This window comes from Erinaceus europaeus, chromosome 10, assembly GCF_950295315.1.
Source record: "Erinaceus europaeus chromosome 10, mEriEur2.1, whole genome shotgun sequence".
In the NCBI taxonomy this organism is placed as follows: domain Eukaryota; kingdom Metazoa; phylum Chordata; class Mammalia; order Eulipotyphla; family Erinaceidae; genus Erinaceus; species Erinaceus europaeus.
In genome coordinates, this window is record NC_080171.1 from 2,776,439 (window position 1) to 2,799,527 (window position 23,089).

A 23,089-nucleotide genomic window follows, 5' to 3' on the forward strand; every position below is an offset into this window, starting at 1 on the left:
AAAGGGGGGGATGGCCTCCAAGAGCAGTGGATTCATGGTGCAGGCAAAAAACAAACAAACAAACCTGGGCACAAAAAAAAAAAAAGAAAAAGAAAGGAAGGAAGGAAGGAAGGGAGAGAAGAGAGGGGTCTGGGTGGTGGCACCCTTGGTTATGCACACTTATCATCATGTGCAAGGATCTGGGTTTCAGCCTCTGCTCCCCACCTGCCGGGGGGCACACTTCACAAGTGGTGAAGCGTGTCTGTAAGTGTCTATCTCTCTCTCCCTGTCTACCTCCTCCCCCCCCCCAATTCCTCTCTGTTCTGTCAAATAAAAATAAAGTAGAAAGTAAGGCTGCCAGGAGCTATGGATTAGTAGTGCCAGCACCAAGCCCCCGTGGACAAGAAAGAAAAAAAGAGAGAGGAAAGGAGAAGTAAATGAGGAAGGAAGGAATAGAACCACTTCACCCCTTGTGAAGTTCCCGCCTGCGGGTGGGATGGAGACTTGAACCTGGGCCCTTGCTCATGGTAACCTGTCCGCTCAGTCTGGTGTGCCACCACCTGGCCCCCGTCAGGTAGATTCTAAAGCCAAAACTACTTGGCCCCCAAACAGATGTATCTGTCTCTCCCCTTGTGACATTCATACAGCCCACAAAAAGAGGATAGCTATGCTGGGGAGGGGGGCTCCTCTGAGCCTTACTGTAGTTCATCTCCTTACGGAGACTTCTCGGGATAAAATTCCTCAGTGTGGGGGTTCCCCAAAAAGCTGCCACAGTACCCAGCAACTCCATTTCTAGGGCGAATTCAAATCTATTAGTGTGGAAAGTGGGTATCTGAGCGAGCATGGTGCAGCCACGCCCACAGCAGAGGGGTGAACGAGGAAAGGGGAGCCTCTCGGTGCAGTAGAGTGGTACTTGGTCATGAGGGAGGGTGGCTTCTGGGTGTACAGGACAACACGGGTGGAGCAGGAGGCGTCACGGTAAGAGCGAGCGGATCCTGTGTCCCCCTGTCGTGAGGTAACTGGATAGGCCACTTCATCCGGGTGGGGTGACAGCACGACAGGGGTTACCAGGAGCTGTGGGGAAAGGCAGCGGAGAGCTGCTGCTTGGCGGTGGAGTGACTGGAGGGGCCGGCTGGTGACACCCCGCTAAGCTCACAGAGTACTACGCACAAGGACCCGGGTTTGAGCCCCTGCTCCCCATTTAGCAGTGGGGATGCTGTGAAGCAGGTCTGCAGGTGTCTCTCTGTCTCTCTCCCTGTCTCCCCCTCCCGTCTCAATTTCTCTCTGTCCTGTCAAATGAAAAGAAAAACAAAAAGGCCATGAGTAGTGGTGGATTCCTAGTGCCAGCACCGAGCCCCGATGACTGGAGGCAAAATAAAATAAAATAAAATAAAACAAAATAAAATAAAAAAGACAAAACAGAGTGGCTCTTGGTGAAGGAAGGCTTTGGGGTGTAGGCAGTGATGTGGTGACACAAGCTGTGAATGTACTCAGTGCCACCCGCGGTGAACAGGCAAATGGCTAAAATAATGGACAGTCTGGTGTGCATGGCTTTCCGTCATATATATCCATATATAGCTTTGGAACCCCTTGCCAAGTGCATGGAAAACTACCTGAGATTGCTCTGGGTCTTGTAAACTGGATAGCTGGCCATATATCTTTGGGAACCCCTGAGAACCCTATTCCCCCAACCCCTCCCACCTCTGTCCATCCTGCCTTCCCCCTCCCCCAGCCCTGCCTCAGCCCACCCTCTCCCTGCCCTGCCTAACTCCTCCCCCCTCCCCTGCCATCCTCCCATCCCCTTCCTACCTTCCACAGCCCCCCTGCCATGCCTTCCCCCTGCCCTGCCTCCCCCCACCCAACCCCTCCCACAGCCTACTATTGTAACCCCTCCCCACAGCCTGTCTGTTATTGTAATGAGCAGAGCTTCATGTGCTTTTAGTAACTGCAGTGATGAAGACGACCTCCCTCCAGACCTGGCCGAGGCTGTGGGAGTGACCACCGCCGCCGCGAACACCACCACGGCCACGGACACTCAGGTCTCGGCTCCGGCGGCCTCCCCCGCGCTCCACAGAGCCAGCCCCCTGCACAACTCGGAAGGGCCGAGCCTGTTGTCCCCGGGGCCCAAGGTACAGGACAGAGGCGGAGAGCCGTGTGGCATGGTATGCACCTCAGCTGTGCAGAAGCACCCAGGAAACAGCAGTAACAACTTCCACAGCAGGTCCAGAGAGAGAGAGAGAGACGCCAAATAATCACTCAGTTCTTGCACATAGGTGCTGAGTCTTGAATCTGGGCCCTCCTGTTTGCAAGTCCGATGCTCTCACCTGGCCCCAAGCATTTATTGATTCCTCATTTGTATGAGAGGGAGAGCATTTTAAAGAGTTACGTATTAATGATACAAAGAAACATCCCAGAAGCCCGGTGGTGGCGCACCTGGTTGAACACTCACATCACAGGGCACAAGGACCCAGGTTCAAGCCCCCCAGCCTCCACCTGCAGGGGGAAAGCTTCACGAGTGGTGAAGCAGGGCTGCAGGTCTCTCTCTCTCTCTCTCTCTCTTTCTCTCTCTCTCTCGCTCCCTCTCTATCTCCCCTCCCCTCTCAATTTCTCTCTGATTCTATTCAATAATAAGTAAAATAAAAATAAAATACATTTTAAAAAGAGTGAAAGAGGGCACGAGAGCCTGACGTCGGCACATGTAATGTTGCTGGTCAAACAGAGGGCCTCATGCTGAGAGTCTAAAGCTTTAGTCACTGCACTGGGCAGCCAAAATATTTAATTAAAGAAATTAAGATGTATTTGCTTTAATGAACACTGTTCAGCTCTGGCTTCTGGTGGTGCTGGGGCTACAAGCTGGGCTCTCAGAGCTGTGCTGACTTTTCACTGTCTCCCAGGCCCCAAAAAGGATGTTTGTTAATGTTGCCAGACACTGAAGCTAAGCTAACCGTTTACAAGAGACAAGTACCACAGCATAAAGACATGTGCTCTGCGTGACTGAAGGGAGATTTTGATATTTATGACGGCCATTTTGATTTTAGAATCTGTTCTCTAAGGGTGAAAGCAGGACATGGTTCTGTTCTGCCATAATGTAAAATTTGATAGACTAAAAATCATAGACGTGTCCCCATCCTTTTCCCTACGCTGAGTAGTCCGTGTGTGCTTTGACATGAGATACCGTATTTTATTGTCAGTCTCAAGCTTCAGGAAGTCGGCAGACCTGAGGATGAGCAAGACAAAGGCATAAGCAAAGCGTTTGCTCGGTCACCATCGACCACCCTTGGCTGTGATAGCTTTTGAGCTGTGGGTCCGAATGACGCCCCGTCAGGTGGAGGCAGTGAGGGGCGCTGTGTGTGCTGGGCTGAGCGCCCAGGATGAGAGCCAGCGCCGGCCCTCTGCTCCTTCCACATGCCTTGTAGCCGCTGGAGGCAGCCCTGACCTCCAGACCTGTTTCCTCCCCCAAATGGGAAGAAGATGTGCTATGATACCCACTCCTAAAGGGGGTGCAAACAGCAGCTTGGCACGGGCACCCAGGGTCTGGGTTCCTGCTCACCTCCTGCGTGATCCAGGCCAGGCTTTCCCTGGACCCTTTCTTTCTGAATTGCCACAGGGTTGTTGATGCCAGCACTACAAATCCACTGCTGCTGGCTGCCTTTTTTTTTTTAATTGGATGAGACAGAGAAATGGAGAAGGGAGGAGGAGATAGCGAGAGAGAGAGAGAGAGAGAGAGAGAGAGGGGGAGATACCTGTAGACCTGCTTCTCCGCTCATGAAGTATCTCCCTTGCCTCCAAGCGGAGAACAGGGGCTTGAACCCAGGTCCTTGAGCTCGGTATTACGTGAGCCCTCCTGGGTGACTCCAGGAAGCTTTCCTCAGCGAGAGTCTGCCTGAACCCTCAGCCTGAGACTGGCCCCGACTGAAACCGCCCAGCTCTCTAGAGTCCTTGTTGGGGCCTCCTCTGCCTCTGCCCTGCAGGGTTCCTGTGCTGCTCTGCTTCCAAGTGTGGACAGGGGCTCCCACAGCCAACTGCAGCAGGGCTCCCTCTCCTGGTCGATTCTCTCCCATGGCCTGCCAGCACCACGGTGATGTTGCTAGAGAACCTCCCCCCCCCCCACACACACACACACATCCAAGACCCCGTGCTGCTAAGTCACAGGGCAGGAAGAAAAAGAAAATTGTTTTAAGTAAGTAAATACGATTTCCAGAGGCACCTCTACCCTCACGAAGCTCTTTATGACTGTGAGGCCGTTTAGCTCCGGGGCTTAGCCCTCAGGATCCTGGAGGGAAGTTTGGCTCCCCTTTCTCTGCTCAAAGCTTCTTTGAAGCATTGTCCCCTCAAAAGAAACCTTCCTAAAGCACTCTGGGCATTAAGAAGAGTTGCTTGCAGCTTCTAACGAGACAGTTCTCTTACCTGTTTCTATCTATTAAGATTGCAGAAGAAAAAGTAAAATAAAATATCAGAGTTCCAGTCTGTACACTGCAGTCTACAGGCTGCTGGCCTGATGGTGAACCCCACACTAGTTCTAGTTCGTGGGGAGAGGGATAGAGGGGGACTCCAGCTGTGGGGCGCAGCGGCCCTGTCTGTAACCCAGGGTGTTTCTGTCTGCCTTTGTAGAGCCCTGTGAACCGAGGAGGGGCCTTCACCTTGGAGCCCGGGGACCTCCTCATGGATTTCACAGAAGCCACACCTCTGGTAAACCTTCCACTGTCTTCAGATCAGAAAACCCAGACCACAGAAACCTGGTTGGGGACAGGCGCACGGAGGTGGGCCTCACTGCTGGGGAGACTCCCCTCTGGTCCTGCTCACAGCCTGGATGCCCAGGGGGTCAGCTGGCATCCAGGGTTCGAGTGCCAGGGCTTCCTCTACTTCCCAGAGCGCTCAGGTCCCTGAAGACACGGCCGCTTTCGGGGGTGGGGAGGTGCTGGCAGGGGTCCCATGCCTGCCACCTGCTGCTGCTTGAGCCTTCCCCGTTGGATGGAGCTTCTCAGCGCCTGAGTCTCCGCTTCCTGGCTTTCCGGGCTGCACCCTCATGTCTGCCCCTGGTGTGCTCTCTCCATCGCTTCCAACAAGATGCTGTGTCTGCAGTAGTGGATAAGGCCTCATCGCAGCTTTTCTCCCACCATTCTCCATCCTTTGCACACAGAGCTCCCTGTAGCAATAGCGGGGCACCCCCCCCCCGACCCCCGGGGACTCCTGGAGGTGAGAAACTGAGGAAAGAGCACCAAGCCGAGCTGAGAGTCATGCAGGTCAGACCCATCCCCACTCTCCGCTGTGCTGTCCCGCAAAGCCTTGTCATTGGGTGGTCTCTGTCCCATCACCTGGCAGATAAGTATGTCACTGCTTTTCCTGTCTGCCCGAACATGTTCCAAAGTCAGAGAGACAGAAAGACAGAGACAGACAGAGAAAGAACCCCTGCAGAATACAGAGCACCATGCATATGTGAAAAGCGGTGCTGATACCACTAGTGACGAAGCCAGACTCGGAGGCCTCCTGGTTTGACTCAGCTTGGTGCCCACACGCTCTGGAGTCCACATGGCCACCCATTTCTTACACAAACCCAAGTCAGAAACCATCTCTCAGGAGCATCTTATGCTCCCTGCCTTGTGTGTAGCCAGGGACAGCTGGAGGCAGAAAGGGACTCAGGGAGCTACAAGACCAGAACCCACATGAGAGAATGGGTGTTAGTTCTTCTTTGAATGTTTCCTAAAATTCTTGAGCACAGCCATCTGGACCCAGGCTTTTGCTCTTGGGGAGGCTTTGATTACTGTTTCTTTTCTGCACTAGTGTTTGGCCTGTTACGTTTATTTGCTTCCTCTTGTCCAGGTTGGCAGTTAGCTTTGATCCTAAGGACAAGTTCCATTTCTTCTAAGCTGTCGAATTGATTTCCATATAATGTCCATAATAGCCTTGCAGGATTTTGTGTATCCCTACCTTGTCTGTTGTAATCTCTCCTCTTTCATTTCAGAGTGATAGTGATTCTGTCATAGCTTTCTCTCTTTTTCTCTTAGTGAGTGTAGCCAGTGACTTATCTATTTTATTTATCCTTTCAAAGCGCTGGCTTTTGGCGTCATTAATCTCCTTGATGGTTTTCTTGTTTCCTGCTTCCTTGATTTCTGCTCTGATCTTAACTATTTCCTGTCTCCTGCTGACCTTTGGATCTCTTTGCTGGTCTGTTTCTAATTGGTCCTGCTGGGTTGTTAGATGTCTCTTAGTGATTTCTCCGCTTTATTATATGTATTGATGCGAGTCTCTCTACAATATGTTCAGAAGGCAGGTGGAGAGTTCTCCTTGCTGGAAGAGGAAGGGAGAGTTTCCAGGGGTGGACTCCCTCTCCACACACACCCTGATTAGACTTGATACCTGGGGCAGCCCTGGCAACTCTCAGAGCTGTCCATCCTCCTGTGGCGCCCAGGTATGGGACAGCGGAGTACTGCCGCAAAGACAAGGCCACATGTGTAGTGAATTCTTGGTCTCAGGATCTGTGTTGCATGTGTGGTATTGACTTGAGAGTGTAAATTCCCATGAGAATGTGCACAGAGCTGGTGTTCAGGGCTTCCCTCTGCACCCCCGACTTGGACTTACCCCAGATCTTTGCTTCAGAGTGCTCCCAAGGACACCAAAGGATCCGAGGAGAGAGCAAGAGGGACCCTGGCAACCTGCTTCTTCCTGTGTCTGGTTCCAGACCCTCCATTAAGCTACTCCTAGCATGAGGGAAAAGGAGCCCTTTCAGCCCTTGCAGTTGTGGGGATCCTTGAGCTGTGCTGTTGGTGTCCGTGTCCGAGGACAGCCTAGGTGAGACTGGACTGAGGGTCTAGGCTGGATGGAACTCATGCAGCCTACAGCACTGCCCTGACTCCTCCAACAGACACGGAGCTAAGCAGAGGATCTGGGCTACATTTTACGGCCTTTGTTCAGCCACATTCAACCAAGATGATGTCAAAGCTAGTGGAACGCTTACAACTTTCGAACCTTATGATCCAGCCTCTGTGCAAAGTGGCTTTCAAAGAAGCGTGGTCCAAACAGCCAAGGTCAATAAAAGTGTTCTGTTTTCCACTGGAAGCTCTCAAAAACCCATCAAAAGAAGATTAAATTAACAGCTTTGGGATCACTTCTGGAATCTCTTCTTTGTGTTCTTAATTCTCAGACTCTCCACAAAATCACTCTTTCCTGCTTCAGTGCCCCTACCCCAGCTTTCCCCAAATCTTTTTTTTTTAATTTTTTAAAAATATTTTATTTTATTTATTTATTCCCTTTTGTTGCCCTTGTTGTTTTATTGTTGTAGTTATTATTGTCGTCGTTGTTGGATAGGACAGAGAGAAACGGAGAGAGGAGGGGAAGACAGAGAGGGGGGAGAGAAAGACAGACACCTGCAGACCCGCTTCACCTCCTATGAAGCGACTCCCCTGCAGGTGGGGAGCCGGGGTTTGAACCGGTATTCTTATGCCGGTCCTTGTGCTTTGCGCCACCTGTGCTTAACCCGCTGCGCTACAGCCCGACTCCCCTCCCCAAATCTTTTCTCCCCCACTCCCCAATTCCTCTGAGATCAGAGTTAACTGAGATCACTAACCTCCGACAACTTCTGGAGTTTGTTGTCTGCTCATTTTCAGACTCCGCTTCACACACACTGTGGTCAGATATGCAGGTGGGGAGGGGACAGGCAAATGAAGGCAGCACCCACTCTGCTTTCTGTTCTCTCTGTGGATAGGGGGAGGGGGGAAGCAGTGCATTGAGGCTGTTCATGTTGAAAAAAATGGGAGGGGGTGTTGGAAGTAAGATCGGTCTTTTTTTTTTAAATTGAGGAGTTAATGTTTTACAGTGCAATCATTGACTTGTACAGATGATTTCATTATGCAGTAGTTTTCTTCCTCCTCTCCCTCCCCTTCCCTCCCCAGAGTCCTTTGCTTTGGTGCAGTACACCATGTGGTAGGGTCAGTCTCTATGTCAGCGAGGGCACACGGAGTAGCCCTCCCCACTCCAGGCCAGTCTCCGCAGCTGCTCTCCCTGGGTTGCACAGACCCCAGCTTCTGCATTCCAGACGCTCTCTCACTGGGGCCTGTCCTTCCCTGACTCCTGTTCTCCACGAGCACTTACCAAACTCAAAACAAAGTCAGTCAGAACCAGTTCTGTTCTAGGTCAGGGAATGTTTTCCAGTAGTTCCTGTGGCCCACGGAGGAGATCGGGCTGGCTGGAGAAAGGCAGGTGGTGTAAGGGCATAAAGTGTGCCCTTCGCTAGGTATCTGAAGCCCTGTGTTCCCGTTTGTCTCAGTCTGGTTTTTACTGGGAGCCAGGAAGAAGGGAGCTTACTCTCAGAGTCCAGAGTGCTAACCATTACACGATGGAACCAAGCTGACTCTCCAGTCCGGTCAGGATGCCTTTTCCATGCCCCACAATTCTGCCTGCAAGCTCTCTGGATTTTTTTCCCAAAGATTTATTTATTTTTAAAGGAAATATCAGGGGGCCAGATGAGAGCACACCTGGTTAAGCACTTATGTTACAGTGTGCAAGGACCCAGGTTCAAGACTCTGGTCCCCACCTACAGGGGGAAGCTTCACAAGTGGTGCAGCAGGGCAGCAGGTGTCTCTCTGTCTCTCTGTCTCTCCCTCTCCGTCTGGGTATACCACCTCTCAGTACCTCCACATGCCAGCCATCCTGGAAGCTCCTTGAATCCTGTACTTAGCCAGCCTCCATGATGGTTTCCAAAGGTCTCACTACTCAGTACCTTTCTGTGATTCCCCTCACACATGACAGTGGATTCATACTCTGGCAGAAATGATATGTCTTATTACTTTAGAGATTGTGTGATAAAAGGTTGTGCCCTGCCTATCTCTGTCCCTTGGTCTCTTGTCCCACAACCGGCCAATTGCCTTACTGTGAAGGGTTTTATGAGGTCAGCCTCTCTGTCTTTAATCCCTGCTCCTCAATTTCAGATTCCTCTGAATCTTCTCCCTCCACTAGGATCAAGCTGGCTGCTGTTTTGGTTTTTTTTTTTTTTCCCTGTTTAGATGATGAAGATAACGTAGACATTTTCATCATCATTTATCTGTGCCAGAATTACTCTTCTCTTTCAAGAGCCATTATCTTGAGACTGAGAAAGCAGGTCATGGCCAGTTGCCTGACTCTGGGAAAGGCCTGCAGAGGGTAGAGGGGAAGGGCCCCTCCTGCCTGGGGCTCTACGCGCGCGCATTGGTGGAAGTGAATTTCAGAGAAATGCATGGCAGATGTGTAGTTTCTCAACTCGTTCATAACTACAGTCTGAGATAAGTCGCATGCAGAAGTAAAATTAGAGTTAAAAGCTCAGGGTTCCCGAAGGTCTCTGGACCTGGTCCAAAATGGCAAAGGGTCCAAGCCCTTCTTCTTCTAGCGTTTGCCCTTCTTCCGTAGCCAGTCAACAGCGTCAGGTTGAGCCTGATGTCAAGTTTCGAGACCTCCTTTGAATCTGGAGAGGTGGCAGTCATTGACTATGTGGGTCATAGTCTGTCTGGAGCCGCAGGGGCAGTTCGGGTCGTCTCTGGCTCCCCAGCGATGGAACATAGCGGCGCACCGGCCATGGCCTGTTCGATAGCGATTGAGGAGGGCCCGGTCATAACGTGCTAGGTCAAAGCCGGGTTGACGCTCGCAGGGGTCTGTGATGAGGTGTTTGTTCTTGACCTCAGCTGACTGCCAACTCTGTTTCCAAGAGTCTGGAACAGAGTTCAGTGTAGGCCCAAGCCCTACAAGCCCCCTTCTCTTTAGACCTTTCTAACGTCACACGGGGGCCACTTTTCATCGGTCTGATGAGACAAGCTCCTCCCCTTCATATAGTGAGAAAGAAAAAAAAAAAAAAAAACCAGGGGCCAGGCAGTAGCACGGCGGGTTAAGCGCACGTGGCACAAAACGCAAGGACCAGCGTAAGGACTCCGGTTCGAGCCCCCGGGTCCCCACCTGCAGGGGAGTCACTTCAGAAGCAGTGAAGCAGGTCTGCAGGTGTCTTTCTCTCCCCCTCTCTGTCTTCCCCTCCTCTCTCCATTTCTCTCTGTCCTATCCAACAGCAATAACAACAACAAGGACAACAAAAATGGAAAAAATAGCCTCCAAGAGCAGAGGATTTGTAGTACAGGTTTCAAACCCCAGCAATAACCCTGGAGGCAAAAAAAAAAAACAAAAAAACACCTCACCAAATGTGTCTCAGTTCACCACCAGCAGCACCCTGTGTTTCCCTCACCCAAGGAGGAAATGAAATAGCAAGAGGAAAAATAATAAGGTGGCAATTCAAAATCGCATCCTGTCACATGTGGGATCTTGTTTCCCGTTCCTTTACTAGGACTCAAGAGTGTGGGAGACCCAGCCGTGTTTAGATTAACTGAGATGTCTATTCAGAAAGGTCAGAAATGCCTGGAGGGTGGGTCAACCTCACTTCACCATGGAAGTCCAATGGTGGCCAAGATCCTCACTCATTAAGTCTTCACTTTAGCCTTGCTTGGCAGCTGAGTTTTCCCCTTGGTAGGATATACCTAGCTTTGGCCATGTATGTAAAGTTTTCTTCAAAATGCACACATGCCTGTGGTCATCTTCAGAGGTAAAGCCCCAGGCCGGGGTCCTCGCTGTAGCTTGGAGCCTGTCTTGGAGCAGCAGTGAGAACAGAGATCAAGACGTGGATACCTTCTGTTTTTATTTGTTTGTTTTGTTTTTCTTATTTGATAGAACAGAGACATTGAGAAGAGAAGGAAAGATAGAGAAGAGAGAGAGAGACACCTGCAGCCTTGCTTCACCTTTCATGAAGCTTCCCCCTGCTAGTGGGGTCCAGGGGCTTGAACCCAGGTCCTGGAGCATGATAACATGTGCGCTCAACCGGATGTGCTACCACCCACCCCTTGGCTACCTTCTTAAGTAGCACAGAATTTATCATGAGGACCAGAGAGAGAGGGCTGATGGGGTAACTGAAGTAGGCTGGCAGCACTTGGCAGAAAGTAACCAGTGTGGACCCAGCTTGCTTCTGAAGGGTGGACTCAGAAACCATCCACAGGGGCCTGGCGGTGGTGCACCTGGTGGAGAGCACACTCGTTACCAGGAGCAAGGACCCAGGTTAAAGCCCCGGCTCCCTGCCTGCAGAGGGGACACTTCACAAGTGGTGAAGCAGCTCTGCAGGTATCTGTTTTTTCTCTCCCCCTCTCTATCTTCCTCTCCCATCTCAATCTCTCTCTTTCCAGTAAGATTAAAACAGAGGGGGGGACGAAAAAAAAAAAGAAAAATGGTTTCCAGGAGCAGTAGATTCATAGTGTTGGCACCTAGCCCCAGTGATAACCCTGGAGGCAATAAGTAATAATAATAGAAGAGGAAAAAAAAAGAGAGGGGCTGGGCAGTGGCACACCCAATCAAGCACCCTTAGTACTAAACATACAGATCTGGGTTTGAGCCCCCAGATACCCATCTGCAGGGGTTGGGGGGGATGCTTCACAGGTGGTGAAGCAGGGCTGCAGGTGTCTCTCCTTCTCTCTCCCTCTCTTCCCTCCCCTCTCAATTTCTCTCTGTCCTATCCAATAAAAAAATGGCCTCCAGGAGCAATAGATTTGTAGTGTTGGCACCAAGTCCCAGTAATAACCCTGGAAGCAAAAAAAAAAAAATAGAAAAGAAAAGGAAAAGAAAGCATGGGAGGAAGGAAAGAAAAAAAAAAAAAGAAAGAAAGCAAAGCAACCAGCAACAAGAGCCTCTAGAACCTCAGGTTTAGGTCCTGCAATTCTGATTTCTGCCCCTCCCAAGTTCGAATAGTCAGACAAGGCCGCCCTGAAGACCGCTGTAAGGTGAGCGCACCAGGGCAAGGTGGGTGGGGTCAGGACAGAGGCCTGCAGCCTCCTTGGCCCTTTGCAAGGAAGCTCAGACAGAGGCTGGGCTGTAGAGGAGCAGGAAACTCTCTTCAGCTCCAGAATGCCTGTCCCTGTGGTCTGGAGAGGACCGGGGACTGGTCTGTCCCTGAATCCACACTGACCCTGTGAGTCGCTCCATCTGACATCAGAACATTCTCCCTTCGCCGCCCTCATCCTCACCACTCCCAGCTGTCGGTCTCTCGGACGTGCATGACACATATGAGTGCTGAGGCAGGGGACATATGTCCCAGTCAGCATGGCGTGTTCTCATGCTGCTTGAGATCTCCCAGCTCCGCAGCTAAATACCCCAAGGGCCCATACAAGTCACCAAGACCTGCGCTCGCTCGTGTGTGTGTGTGTGTGTGTGTGTGTTTGTGCTGCGTGTGCGTGTGTGTGCTGCATGTGTGTGTGTGTGTGCTGCATGTGTGTGTGTGCTGCATGTGTGTGTGTGTGTGCTGCGTGTGCGTGTGTGGAGGGCAGCGTGTGTTCTCAGCACAAACCTCAAGGAGCTGTGGCAGCCCAGCCCCTAACCTCTGCTCCTCCTGGCTGGCATAGTTCCCTCCTGGAGCGTTGTGTTGCGTGGGCACTGCAGCTAGGACACGGCATGGCGCGGGTGGGGGCCCTTACCGAGCAGAGGGCAGGAGGGCACGGCCAGGGCCGGCATGGACGCCTCGCACTGCCCCCATGCTCCTTCATTGACTCACCTCGGCTCGGCCTGCGTGGTGCTTCCAGACCCTCCACCGCATGCCAGCAAGCCACTGCGGGTCCCGTGCAGCTGACCCAGGAGATGGCCCCGACCTGCCAGGCCTGAGAATGGGCGTTTGATGGATCACTGTGTTCAGATACTGGACAAGATAGATGAGAGGCAGCAAGAAGTGAAGGCTGGGAGAGGGGAGACACCATCAGTTGGCTGGAGCCGGAAGTAGGCTGTGGGTGAGGCTGGCTGGGCACGTCTGCAGCTGACAGATCCGTCTTGCACTTTGCTATCTTTCTCTCCTTTCCCTCCCCTATCTCTTCCTCCTCCACCCCCTTCTCCTCTCCCCGTGAGCAGGCGGAGCCCGCCAGCGCCCCCTACTCTGTCCACCCTTGCTGCTCTCCTTCACCTTCTCTCCCCATGAAGGAAGAGGCCACTGGACTTTGCATGCACCCTCCAATCAAAACGAGGCTGGTAGGTACTGTGGCAGGGAGGGGGCTGGCCAGCAGAGGTGAGGTGGGCCGGTGCCATCAGGCAGCCCCGTGCAGGTGGTGGGCCGCAGCCAGGCTGCCAGGTGCTCTCGCTCCAGGATGCCCTAAAGGTGGAAGCCAGCCAGCCCTGCGTGTCGGGCGGGACCTGTAAGCTGCAGTGCAGCTCCTTGCTCTCTGGGTCTTCTTCTGGAACAGAAGGTGTTTCTTTCCCTAGAGGTCTGATCTAGCTAGGGGCACTGCCCAGAGATCAAGGCCCCCGTCGCATTACTCTTTTAAGAATCAACATGTTTTCCAACGTGTCTGTCCCTGCCAAGATGACAAGCATTGCACTGTAAGGGAACACCCACCACCCCAACCTAGGGAAAGATTCTTTCCAAGTTTGCATGTCACCTTTACTGTGTGTTCATACTCATTCGCAGTTTGATGGCTAAGTCAGAGTGTTGGAGTCAACTTGTTCTTCTCTAGTTGTCTCTGTCTTGTCTCCATATCCATTATGACTTTCTAGCCCAGCGGGTGAGAAGTCCACCATTCACGTCGCAAACCTTTGACTACAGGGCAAGCGTTCTGTCTCTGCTAAGTCTTTCCTGGGGAGCACAGAGCCCTTCTGCTGTAGGGAGTTTGGCTTCTCAGTCTAGACCCTACTGTGCTCAATATTTCGACTTTGTTTTTCTGTTGTGTTTGCTTTCCTCCCTCTGTAAAGTGGCCCTCCCTCCAGACAGTACCACCAGGAGAGTGAACAGACTGCCGCAGCTGAGCGAGAGGCACAGAGGGTGGCTGCTGGGACATATTTTTCTTATATAGAGAAGGTACAAGGGGGACTGAGAGGTGGCCACCCAGTTAAGTACACACAGTATTATTAAGTACAAGGGCCCATGTAGGGATCCAGGTTTGAGCCCCCAGCTCCCCAACTGCAGGGGGAATACTTCATGAGCTTTGAAGCAGGTCTGCAGGTCTCTCTCTCTCTCTCTCTCTCTCTCTTCCTCTCTGCCTCTCTGTCTCCCCCTCCCCTCTCAATTTCTCTTTGTTCTATCCTATAAAATGGGGGGGGGGATGGCCACCAGGAGCAATGGATCTGTAGAGCTGGCACTCAGCCCCAGCAATAACCCTGGAGGCAGAAGGATGAGGATGAGGAGGAACAAGATACTTCTTTGCAGCTGCCAGTGTCGGCATGTTTGGCAGCTATCAGAGCTCTTTGCTCTGTCTACTCCATGGTGATCTGCCAGTCTCATCTGTGCTTCTTTTCATACTGCCCTTGGTCTCAGAACCCATGCTACTCCTCTCTCTCAAGGAAAAATGCTCCAGCAGGCTTTCTGCCGGCTCCTCTCGCTGTGCTGCTGGTGACCACCACCAGCGATCTTAAGTTGGCACTGGAGGCTTAAGGCGGCTTGGAGCACGTTGTGGGAATTCTGAAGTATCCGGGGGACTGAAGACAGCAGGCTTGGCTTTGGGCGTGACAGTGAATGTTGAAAGGTCACTGTCATTCTCAGATTGGTCCACACCTGTTTGGGGCTGTGCGCTTGCTCCTCCTGGATGCTCCTCCAGTGGAGTGACAGTGACTCAGAGGCACCAAGTTCACCCCAGCTCACGGCTCCAGGCGAGACCCCAGAGACACATACAGCTGAGCAATGGTGGCCTTGGTGTCTGCAGGGTGGCCCTCTGGGGACCAGTGCAAGGTGCACTCACCAGCCGGTCTACAGGCAACCTCAACGCCCCCACAGACTGCAGATTAAGCTGGAGTCAGCGCTGCCAGGAGTCCTGTAGTCCAGGCTCAAGAAACAAGTCCCGGGAGTCAGGCAGTAGCGCAGCGGGTTAAGTGCACGTGGCACGAAGTGCAAGGACCGGCATAAGGATCCGGGTTCGAGCCCCCAGCTCCCCACCTGCAGGGGAGTCGCTTCACAGGCGGTGAAGCAGGTCTGCAGGTGTCTGTCTTTCTCTCCCTCTCTCTGTCTTCCCCTCCTCTCTCCATTTCTCTCTGTCCTATCTAACGACGACGACAACATCAATAACTACAACAACAATAAAAAACAAGGGCAACAAAAGGGAAAATAAATAGGAAGAAAGAAAGAAGGAAAGAGAGAGAGAGAGAGAGAGAGAGAAGAAAGAAAGAAAGAAAGAAAGAAAGAAAGAAAGAAAGAAAGAAAGAAAGAAAGAAAGAAAAAGAACAAGAAACAAGTCCCTGGCTCATTCCCCAAGTCCTCTAGGAAGCCAAAAGCAAAACGACCCAGCAGGAAGAAATTGGAGCCAAGGACTGTTTAGACGTCCTGCATTACCTGGCTCGGCGGGTGCATCTCTCCTCACCCCCCCCTTACTCAGACCAGCTCCCGACTGCTGCCACCCAGCACCGATCACTTCCGAGCGCCTCACCCTCTGTGCTCCAGGCCACAGGGCGGGACTGTCACATGCATCCATGTGTCCCTCAGATCCTTCCCTCTTGCCCGGAGTTTCCAAGCGTGAGCATCACCTAAACCCCAAATGCAGAGAAGACCTAGTGGCCCAAATAGCCCAGTCCTCCTGGTCGTCTGCTGTGACCCAGTGTCCCAGACTGTGAGCCCTCTGTGACTTCAGCAGCCAGTAGTCACCCCTGCTAGCATGCCTCGTGGCGCTGCTAGGTGATGACCTTTGTGGATCAGGCTGTTCAGAGGCTCAGCGTGCCTGTGAAACCCAGACACATCTCAGCGAAGGGTGTTGCAGGCATAGTAAAAAGGAGTAGACCCAAGTCTGTCACCCAGCAGAGTCCTGGCCCTGCAGTACAACAGTGGACAGGAATGCGGCTCTGGAGACAACACGGCAGAGGGGCCTCTTCGCATTTCTGGCCCCAAGCACTGAAGATCTTACCTGTGCCCCCCTCACCCTAACTAAACCTTTTGATTCCGTTTTTTTTAAATTAGTGATTTAATACTGATTAACAAGATTGTGGGATAACAGGGGTACAATTCCACACAGTTCCCACCCCCAGAGCGCCATGTCCCATCCCCTCCACTGGAAGCTTCCCTGTTCTTTATCCCTCTGAGAGCATGTACCAAAATTCTTTATGGGGAGCAGAAGGTGGGAGTTCTGGCTTCTGTCATTGCTTCTCCACTGGACATGGGTGTTGGCAGGTGGATCCACACCCCCAGCCTGTGTCTGTCTGTCCCTAGTGGGGCGGGGCTCTGGGGAGGTGGGGCTCCAGGACACATGGTGAGGCCGTCTGCCAGGGAAGTCAGGCTGGTGTGCGGTTCAATTTTCAAAGATGTTAAAACCTTGTTTTCTCCTCTGAAGTAACACTCTATCTTTCTCTTTTTTGAAGATCAAAACATTCCCAGCTGAGACAACGGCCCCGTTTCCTGACCCTTTCATTATTGGCCCACAGTTTACTGTAAGTAGACCCAGAACGCAGACCCATGGTTTGTTTTTTTTTTAAGCAATTTTTAAATATTTATTTATTTATCTTCCCTTTTGTTGCCCTTGTTGTTTTTTATTGTTGTTGTAGTTATTATTGTTGATGTTACTGATGTTGTTGGATAGGACAGAGAGAAATGGAGCGAGGAGGGGAAAGCAGAGAGAGGAAAAGAAAGACAGACACTTGCAGACCTGCTTCACCACCTGTGAAGCGACTCCCCTGCAGGTGGGGAGCCGGGGGCTCGAACCAGGATCCTTACGCCAGTCCTTGTGCTTCGGTACCACATGCACTTAACCCGCTGCGCTACGCCCGGCCCCACAGACCTGTGTTTTAACACACTGTTCCCATGTGGTACTCGGGACAAATGTCTACCACTGCTTTTGATGTTGGGGAGCAGTTGGAGCTTGGGAGGTCTGTATCTTTTGGTTATTTATTTTTTTTGAAGAGAGTTTCACACATATAAAATTAAACACTTTAGGGGCCAGGTGGTGGCACACCTGGTTGAGCACACACATTACAGCTTGCAAAGGCCTGGGTTCGAGGCCCCGGTCCCCACCTGCAGGGCGAAGCTTTGCGAGTGGTGAAGCAGGGCTGCAGGCATCTCTCTGTCTCTCTACCTCAGTTTCTCACCCTCCGCTTGCGATTTCTGGCTGTCTGTCTCTAGCCAATAAATGAATAAAGATAATAAAAAAATGTAGTTGACTCAAATAAAGTGATAATTCAGTAGCACTTAGTACTCTGAGTATCTCCCAATGACCACCCCGTCAGTTCTACTAAACATCACACTCAAATGAAACTCCACGCCCACTAAGTAACTCTTCTCCATTTCTTTTTAATTGTGTGTCTTTTAACGTTTTTTATTATCTTTATTTATTTGTTGGATAGAGACAGCCAGAAATTGAGAGGGAGAGAGACACTTACAGCACTGCTTTGCCACTTGTGAAGTTTTACCCCTGCAGGTGGGGACTGGGGTCTTGAACCTGGGTCCTTGCTCATTGTGACATGTGCGCTCAACCAGGTGCACCACCCCCCGGTCCCGTGTTTTTCACTTCCAACCCTCCCTCCATCTCCTGGCAACCACCAATACTGGGTGTCAACCCTTTCACTTCATGTTGTGGAGCAATAATGTCCTCTTGTATGAGCGTTCTGAAGTTCGTATATTGACTTATTGTTGGTTTATTACCTGTGCACATATATTTTGCAGACACATATGTTGTATATCACTTATATGTTTATTTTTATCATAAATGATGCTGCAATGGAGATATATATATTTGTTGAGCCCTATTTTTAGTTCTTTTGGGTTGAACCTATATCTTGATAATGGTGTGGTCTTAGGTAAAACACTCAAAAAAAAATTTTTTTTTGCCTCCAGTGTTATCGTTGGGGCTCATTTCCTGCACTACAAATCCATGGCTCCTGTGGCCATTTTTTCAATTTTTTTTGATAGGACAGAGAATTTGAGAGAAGAGGGGAGACAGAGAGGGAGAGAGAAAGACAGACACCTACAGACCTGCTTCACCGCTTGTGAAGTAACCCCCCCCCATAGGTGGTGAGCCGGGGGCTTGAACATGGATCCTTGCACAGGTCCTTGTACTTTGTACTATGTGCACTTAACCCAGTGTGTCACCACCAGACCCCTTTAAAAATTTTTAATATTTTTGTGTTATCTTTTCTTATTGGATAGAGATAGCCAGAAATTGAGAGAGATGGGGGAGATAGGGAGAGAGACAGAGAGACACTTGCAGTCCTGCGTCTCCACTCACAAAGCTTTTCCCCCTGCAGGTGGCAAGCAGGGGCTTGAACCTGGGTCCTTGTGCACTGTAATGTGTGTGCTCAGCCAGGTGCGCCCCTGCTTGGCCCCCCTAAGGTAAAACGCTACCACTTCAAGTAACCAGTCTCTTCTATTGAACGTGGAGATTGTAATAAAAAACGTCCTCCTCAGAATACCTTAAGGCCAGGATCAAAGGAGATGCAGAAGCGGGGAGTCCTTACACAGCCACAGACCCCCGCAGGTGTCAGCTGGGATTCTTCCGGCTGAAAGTGCGGGTGGTGTGATTGGCAGGGCGGCTATAGTCGTGACGGCCGGCTCAGGTCACCCATCTCGCTGTCTCGCTGGGCAGCTCCTTTAAGCCTGCGGAAACAGGTGCGTGTTTTAAAACATTTAAATCTAGTTTTCCCGCCTGCAAACGGAGAGCGTTGGGTGTTTTCAGACTTCTTTTCACCTCAGCTTTTCCCATGGCAGAGTCTCCAGATGCTGGCTGGGTAACGAGGGGCTGTGGTTGTGCGGAGCTCCTGTGGAGGGTCCAGGGTCCCTCCTTTCTCCTCGCACCCTCTCTCCCTCCCAGGACAGGAACCTGTGACTCCCTCACCCACATGATTCCCAGCTCCTTCCGGCAGACTCCTGGCCAATCTGGGTGGCCTGTGAGGGACACTGTGGGGTGGCCCAGGGTTTGCTGGAGACATTGTGTCAAGAGCCCGACACTGGCCACTACATGACGTGGCTCCAGCCACACGGGGAAAGAAGTGAACATTGAGGGAGTCGGGTGGTGGAGCACCAGGTCAGGTGCACATAGTACTAAGCACAAGGACCCTGGTTTGAGTCCCCACTCCCTACCTGCAGCTAGGAAGCTTCACAAGCTGTGAAGCAGGTCTGCAGGTGTTGGAGTCTCTCTCCCCCTCTCTGTCTCCCCTCCTCTCTCATTTGCTCTCTGTCTTATCCAAACAAATGGGAAAAAATGTCCACCAGGAGCAGTGGATTCACAGCACCAGTACTGAGCCCTAGAGGTAACCCTGGAGGGGAGGAGGAAGTGAAGGAGGAGGAGGAAGTGAAGGAGGAGGAGGAAGAGAAGGAGGAGAAAGAAGAGGAGGAGGAAGAGAAGGAGGAGGAAAGAGGAGGAGGAGGAAGAGAAGGAGGAGGAAAGAGAAGAAAGAGGAAGAGATAAGAGAAAGGAGATCCGGAGCGGAGAGGGAGCACAATTCTTTATTCGCGGGCACCTCAGAGTCGGGTGAGAGCGCAGCAGTTCGGGCCACGTGGAGCCAGCCAAAATGGCCACCTCGTGCTGCACCCTTCCCTGCATCTAATCACCGAAGTGAAAAGCAGGCAAGAGAGCAAGGGGCGGAAGAAGAAGGGCTTTAGGGCAAAACCCGGGAGTGACGAGCCGGGACAGGATTGGTTGGGAAAGGCACTCTGAGAATGTCCCAGCTCTCTCGGGAACTGGCAATAGCCTGAGGGGACAACATGGCAGATGTGACTGCATCTGCACAATTTCCCAGCAAAGAGAAGGAAGAGGAAAAGGAGGAAGAGAAGGAGGAGGAAGAGAAGGAAGAGGAGGAGGAAGAGAAGGAGGAGGAGGAGGAAGAGAAGGAAGAGGAGGAGGAGGAGGAAGAGAAGGAAGAGGAGGAGGAAGAGAAGAAGGAGGAAGAGAAAGAAGAGGAGGAGGAGCAAGAGGTGGAGGAAGAAGAGAAGGAAAAGGAAGAAGATAAGGAGGAGGAGAAAGGAGGAGGAAGGGAGAGGAAGAGAAGGGAGAGGAGGGGGAGAAGGGACACTGACTGACGCAGAGACAAACCATGCACAGCCATTCTTCTCTGCTGTCTTACTGCACATAGCCCCCACCCCCACCCCTAGCTGGAAGCTCCGGGCGGCCCCTTCACTGGGCATGACGGCACAGTGGGCTGCTGCCCAGTCTTGGCAGTGCTGTGAGACACCCAGAGAAGCCCTTCCTGAAAAGCTGGGGTCTGGGATGGAGCCGGAAGCCAGGATGGGAAACATTTGGGAGTTTTACGAACTGGGTAAGAGGGACTTGAAGGCACTTGGAGCAAATGCAAGGAGCAGAGTCCTGGGCAAGAGGCTGAAGAGATGTTTAGTGGGCCTAGAATGCAGGGAGCAAGGGGGTGGAGTTTGGGGAGAAGAAGGCGGCAAAGTCAGGGGCAAACCCCAAAGGGGCCAAATCACCCTCATCCGTATCCTAAGAACTGGACATCTTGGGGAGAGTATAAGCAAGGGAGTGACAGTGGAGGTGCACTTGGAAGAGATCTGGTAGCAGCAGGAAAACAACTAGATTCACAGAGAACAGATTTGGGAGGGCGGGTGGCAATGCACCTGGCTGAGCACACGTCACAGGCACAAGGACCCGGGTTTGAGACCCCTGGTCCCCACCTGCAGGGGAAAGCTTTTTGAGTGGTGGAGCAGGGCTGCAGGTGTCTCTGTCTCTCACCCTATCTCCCCCTTCCCTCTTAATCTCTGGCTGTCTCTATCCAATAAATAAGTAAAGACAATAAGAAAATATAGTGGATTTGGGACAATTGTCTGAAACGGTACTCTAGTTAGTTTGAGGGAGAGGTAACAGAGCTGGAGAGCTGGACCCCAGAGTGGGTCTTTGCTTATTTTGCCATTGCTTAGACAGAGAGGCAGAGGGAGAAAAAAAAAAAAAAAAAGACACTGTAGCCCCAAAGCTTCTCCCAGTGCAGTTGGAACTGGGAGCTCATGTGCATGGCACAGTGGGCACCCTCCCAGCTGAGCTGTCCTTCCTGCCATATTTGATTTGCTTTTCAGTGTGATTCCATGCAGTGAATTGAGGACATTACACATGTGTGAATCACTGCCAGCCTTGCCAGTCCAACTTTTTAAAAATGTTTTATTTATTGATTTTTTTTATTAAGTACAAACAGAGAGAAGTTGAGAGGGAGAGAGACAGAGAGACAACTGCCGCCCTGCTTCAATACTCATTGTCAGGTTGCGTAGCAGGGGAGAGAGAAGAGACCAGGAATTTGTGGGGGAGTGGGAACGCAAATCTTTATTCACGTGGGTGCCCCAGAGTTGGGTGCGAGCAGGCACAGTGATTTAGGTCACGTGGAGCTAGCAAAATGGCCGCCTCCCACTATGCCCAACAGCCCTTCTCCGGACCGTAGTGGAAGAGAGAAGAGCAAAGAGAGTGAAAGCAGAAGCAGGAGGGGCTTTTATGGGAGGATTCCGCAAGTGGCAAGTCGGGATGGGATTGGCTAGGAAGGGGGTGGAGAGAGGCAAAAGGCATGCTGGGAAGGTGGAAGTGTCCTTAGCAACTGTTGCAATGGTTTTAACTGAATTAGCAATACCCTGAGGGGATAACGTGGTGGGGATCTGCAAATAATGCTTGCATGGAAATATAGTGGTTTGCGGGCCCTGCCAATGATTGACCACATCTGCACAATTTCCCAACAACTCATGAAGCTTTCCTTCTGCAGATGGGGACCAGGGGCTCGAACCTGGATCCTTGTGCATGATAATGTGTGCACTCTGTCAGCTGCCACACAGCCCTGCCGGTCCAATTTTTTGTTCCCGATTGAGAGAGAAGCTCAGGGAGGGAGAGACATCAGTGCAGTGGTCCAGCATTCACAGACTCCTCTGGTAATGTCCGTGGTGCCAGGGTCAAACTCAGGACCCCAATTCACAGCAAGGCATGTGCGCTGCCTGCCTGCCAAGCTATGCTGTATTTCCAGTCCCAGAGTGGTTTTGACCAGAGTGGTGGGGCGGAGGGAACCGCAGACTGAGGAGATGTTGAGGAGTCTGGTGAGTAACTGGGCTGAGTCAAGGAGAGAGAAAGGGTGAGAAATGACCCAGAGTTCTGCGTTGCAGGACACATATCAACAGAATTGAGGAAACGAAAGAAGACTGAATTAGAGTGATAATGAGGGTCCAGGTGGTGGTGCACCTGATTAAGCTCTCACATTGCAGTGCACAAGGACCCAGGTTCAAGCCCCTGGTCCCCACCTGCAGGAGGGAAGCTTCACAAATGGCGAAACAGGGCTGCAGGTGTCTCTCTGTCTCTCCCCTCTCTATCTTCCCATCCCCTACCAGTTTCTCTATCCAATAATAAACTAATAAAAAGATCTCCTTAAGAGAGCGATAATGAATTTGCCATTGGCCATGTGTGAGAAACACCTGCTAAAGGAGGAACTCTAAGAACTTACCACAACAATGCCCTGTGCTGACATTCTCCGTGCTGTACTTGGATGTACTTGATGAGTCGTCAGTGCTGGAAATTCTTCAATAAAACTGCTTTAAATTTTTGCAAATGCTTTTGAAACATTCAGGCGGGGCAAGCAATTATCCCAGAAGGCAGAGAGCAGAACTTGCATGCCTGAGACCCCAAGTTCAAGCCCCAGCATGACAGAGTGGCGCTCTGATCTCCCTCTCTCTCTCTCTCTCTATCTATCTATCTATCTATCTCTCCCTTTCTCATGAAGTAATACAGAGCAAATCTAAAAAAAAAAAAGTCACTGAAACACCCCTGTGGAAATGAAGAACAGACAGTTTAGTATTCAAGTCTCTAACTCAGGAGTGGGGATGAGACCAGAGATCATAATTAGGGAGTTGCTCACAGCTCCTAATGAAAAAGACAAGTGCTTAGGGGTGAGGTTTAATAACGCTAGTCATTTTCACTGCTTCTCCAAGGTCACTCTGAAACAACGCTAGCTACGCCACGCTCGCACATGGGTGCACACACTGAGCGGAGGGCATGGCGGTGAACTCAACAATGTATATTTTGATGACACTGTCTCGACCCCTGACGCGTACGCACGATACCCTTTGATCATTGTACGTCTCCCCTTTTCCCAAGAAGAATCAAAAGGGACATCAAAAGCCCAGCCTTCACCCTCTTCATGAAGCAACAACAACAAACTCTCAGCCAGGCAGTGGCACACGCAGTTAAGCACACACAGTACTAAG

The 23,089-nt window shown here is 51.4% G+C and overlaps 2 protein-coding genes across 12 annotated transcripts in view; one reads left to right on the plus strand and one right to left on the minus strand.

Moving 5' to 3' along the window:
- The window catches only part of EPB41L4B (erythrocyte membrane protein band 4.1 like 4B), a 200,836-nt gene that overhangs the window by 167,527 nt on the left and 10,220 nt on the right, over positions 1 to 23,089 (plus strand). For 4 of the 11 annotated variants that reach the window (XM_060199039.1, XM_060199042.1, XM_060199040.1 and 1 more), the window contains 4 exons: positions 1,922 to 2,108; positions 4,591 to 4,668; positions 12,868 to 12,984; positions 16,288 to 16,356. In XM_060199039.1, coding sequence (XP_060055022.1) covers positions 1,922 to 2,108; positions 4,591 to 4,668; positions 12,868 to 12,984; positions 16,288 to 16,356 — 451 coding nt within the window. Of the gene's footprint in view, positions 1 to 1,921; positions 2,109 to 4,590; positions 4,669 to 6,576; positions 7,054 to 12,867; positions 12,985 to 16,287; positions 16,357 to 23,089 lie in introns of those variants that run through there. The other 7 variants (XM_060199041.1, XM_060199045.1, XM_060199043.1 and 4 more) reach the window with 5 other exon arrangements.
- The window catches only part of ABITRAM (actin binding transcription modulator), a 378,866-nt gene that overhangs the window by 122,914 nt on the left and 232,863 nt on the right, over positions 1 to 23,089 (minus strand). The window lies entirely within an intron of this gene.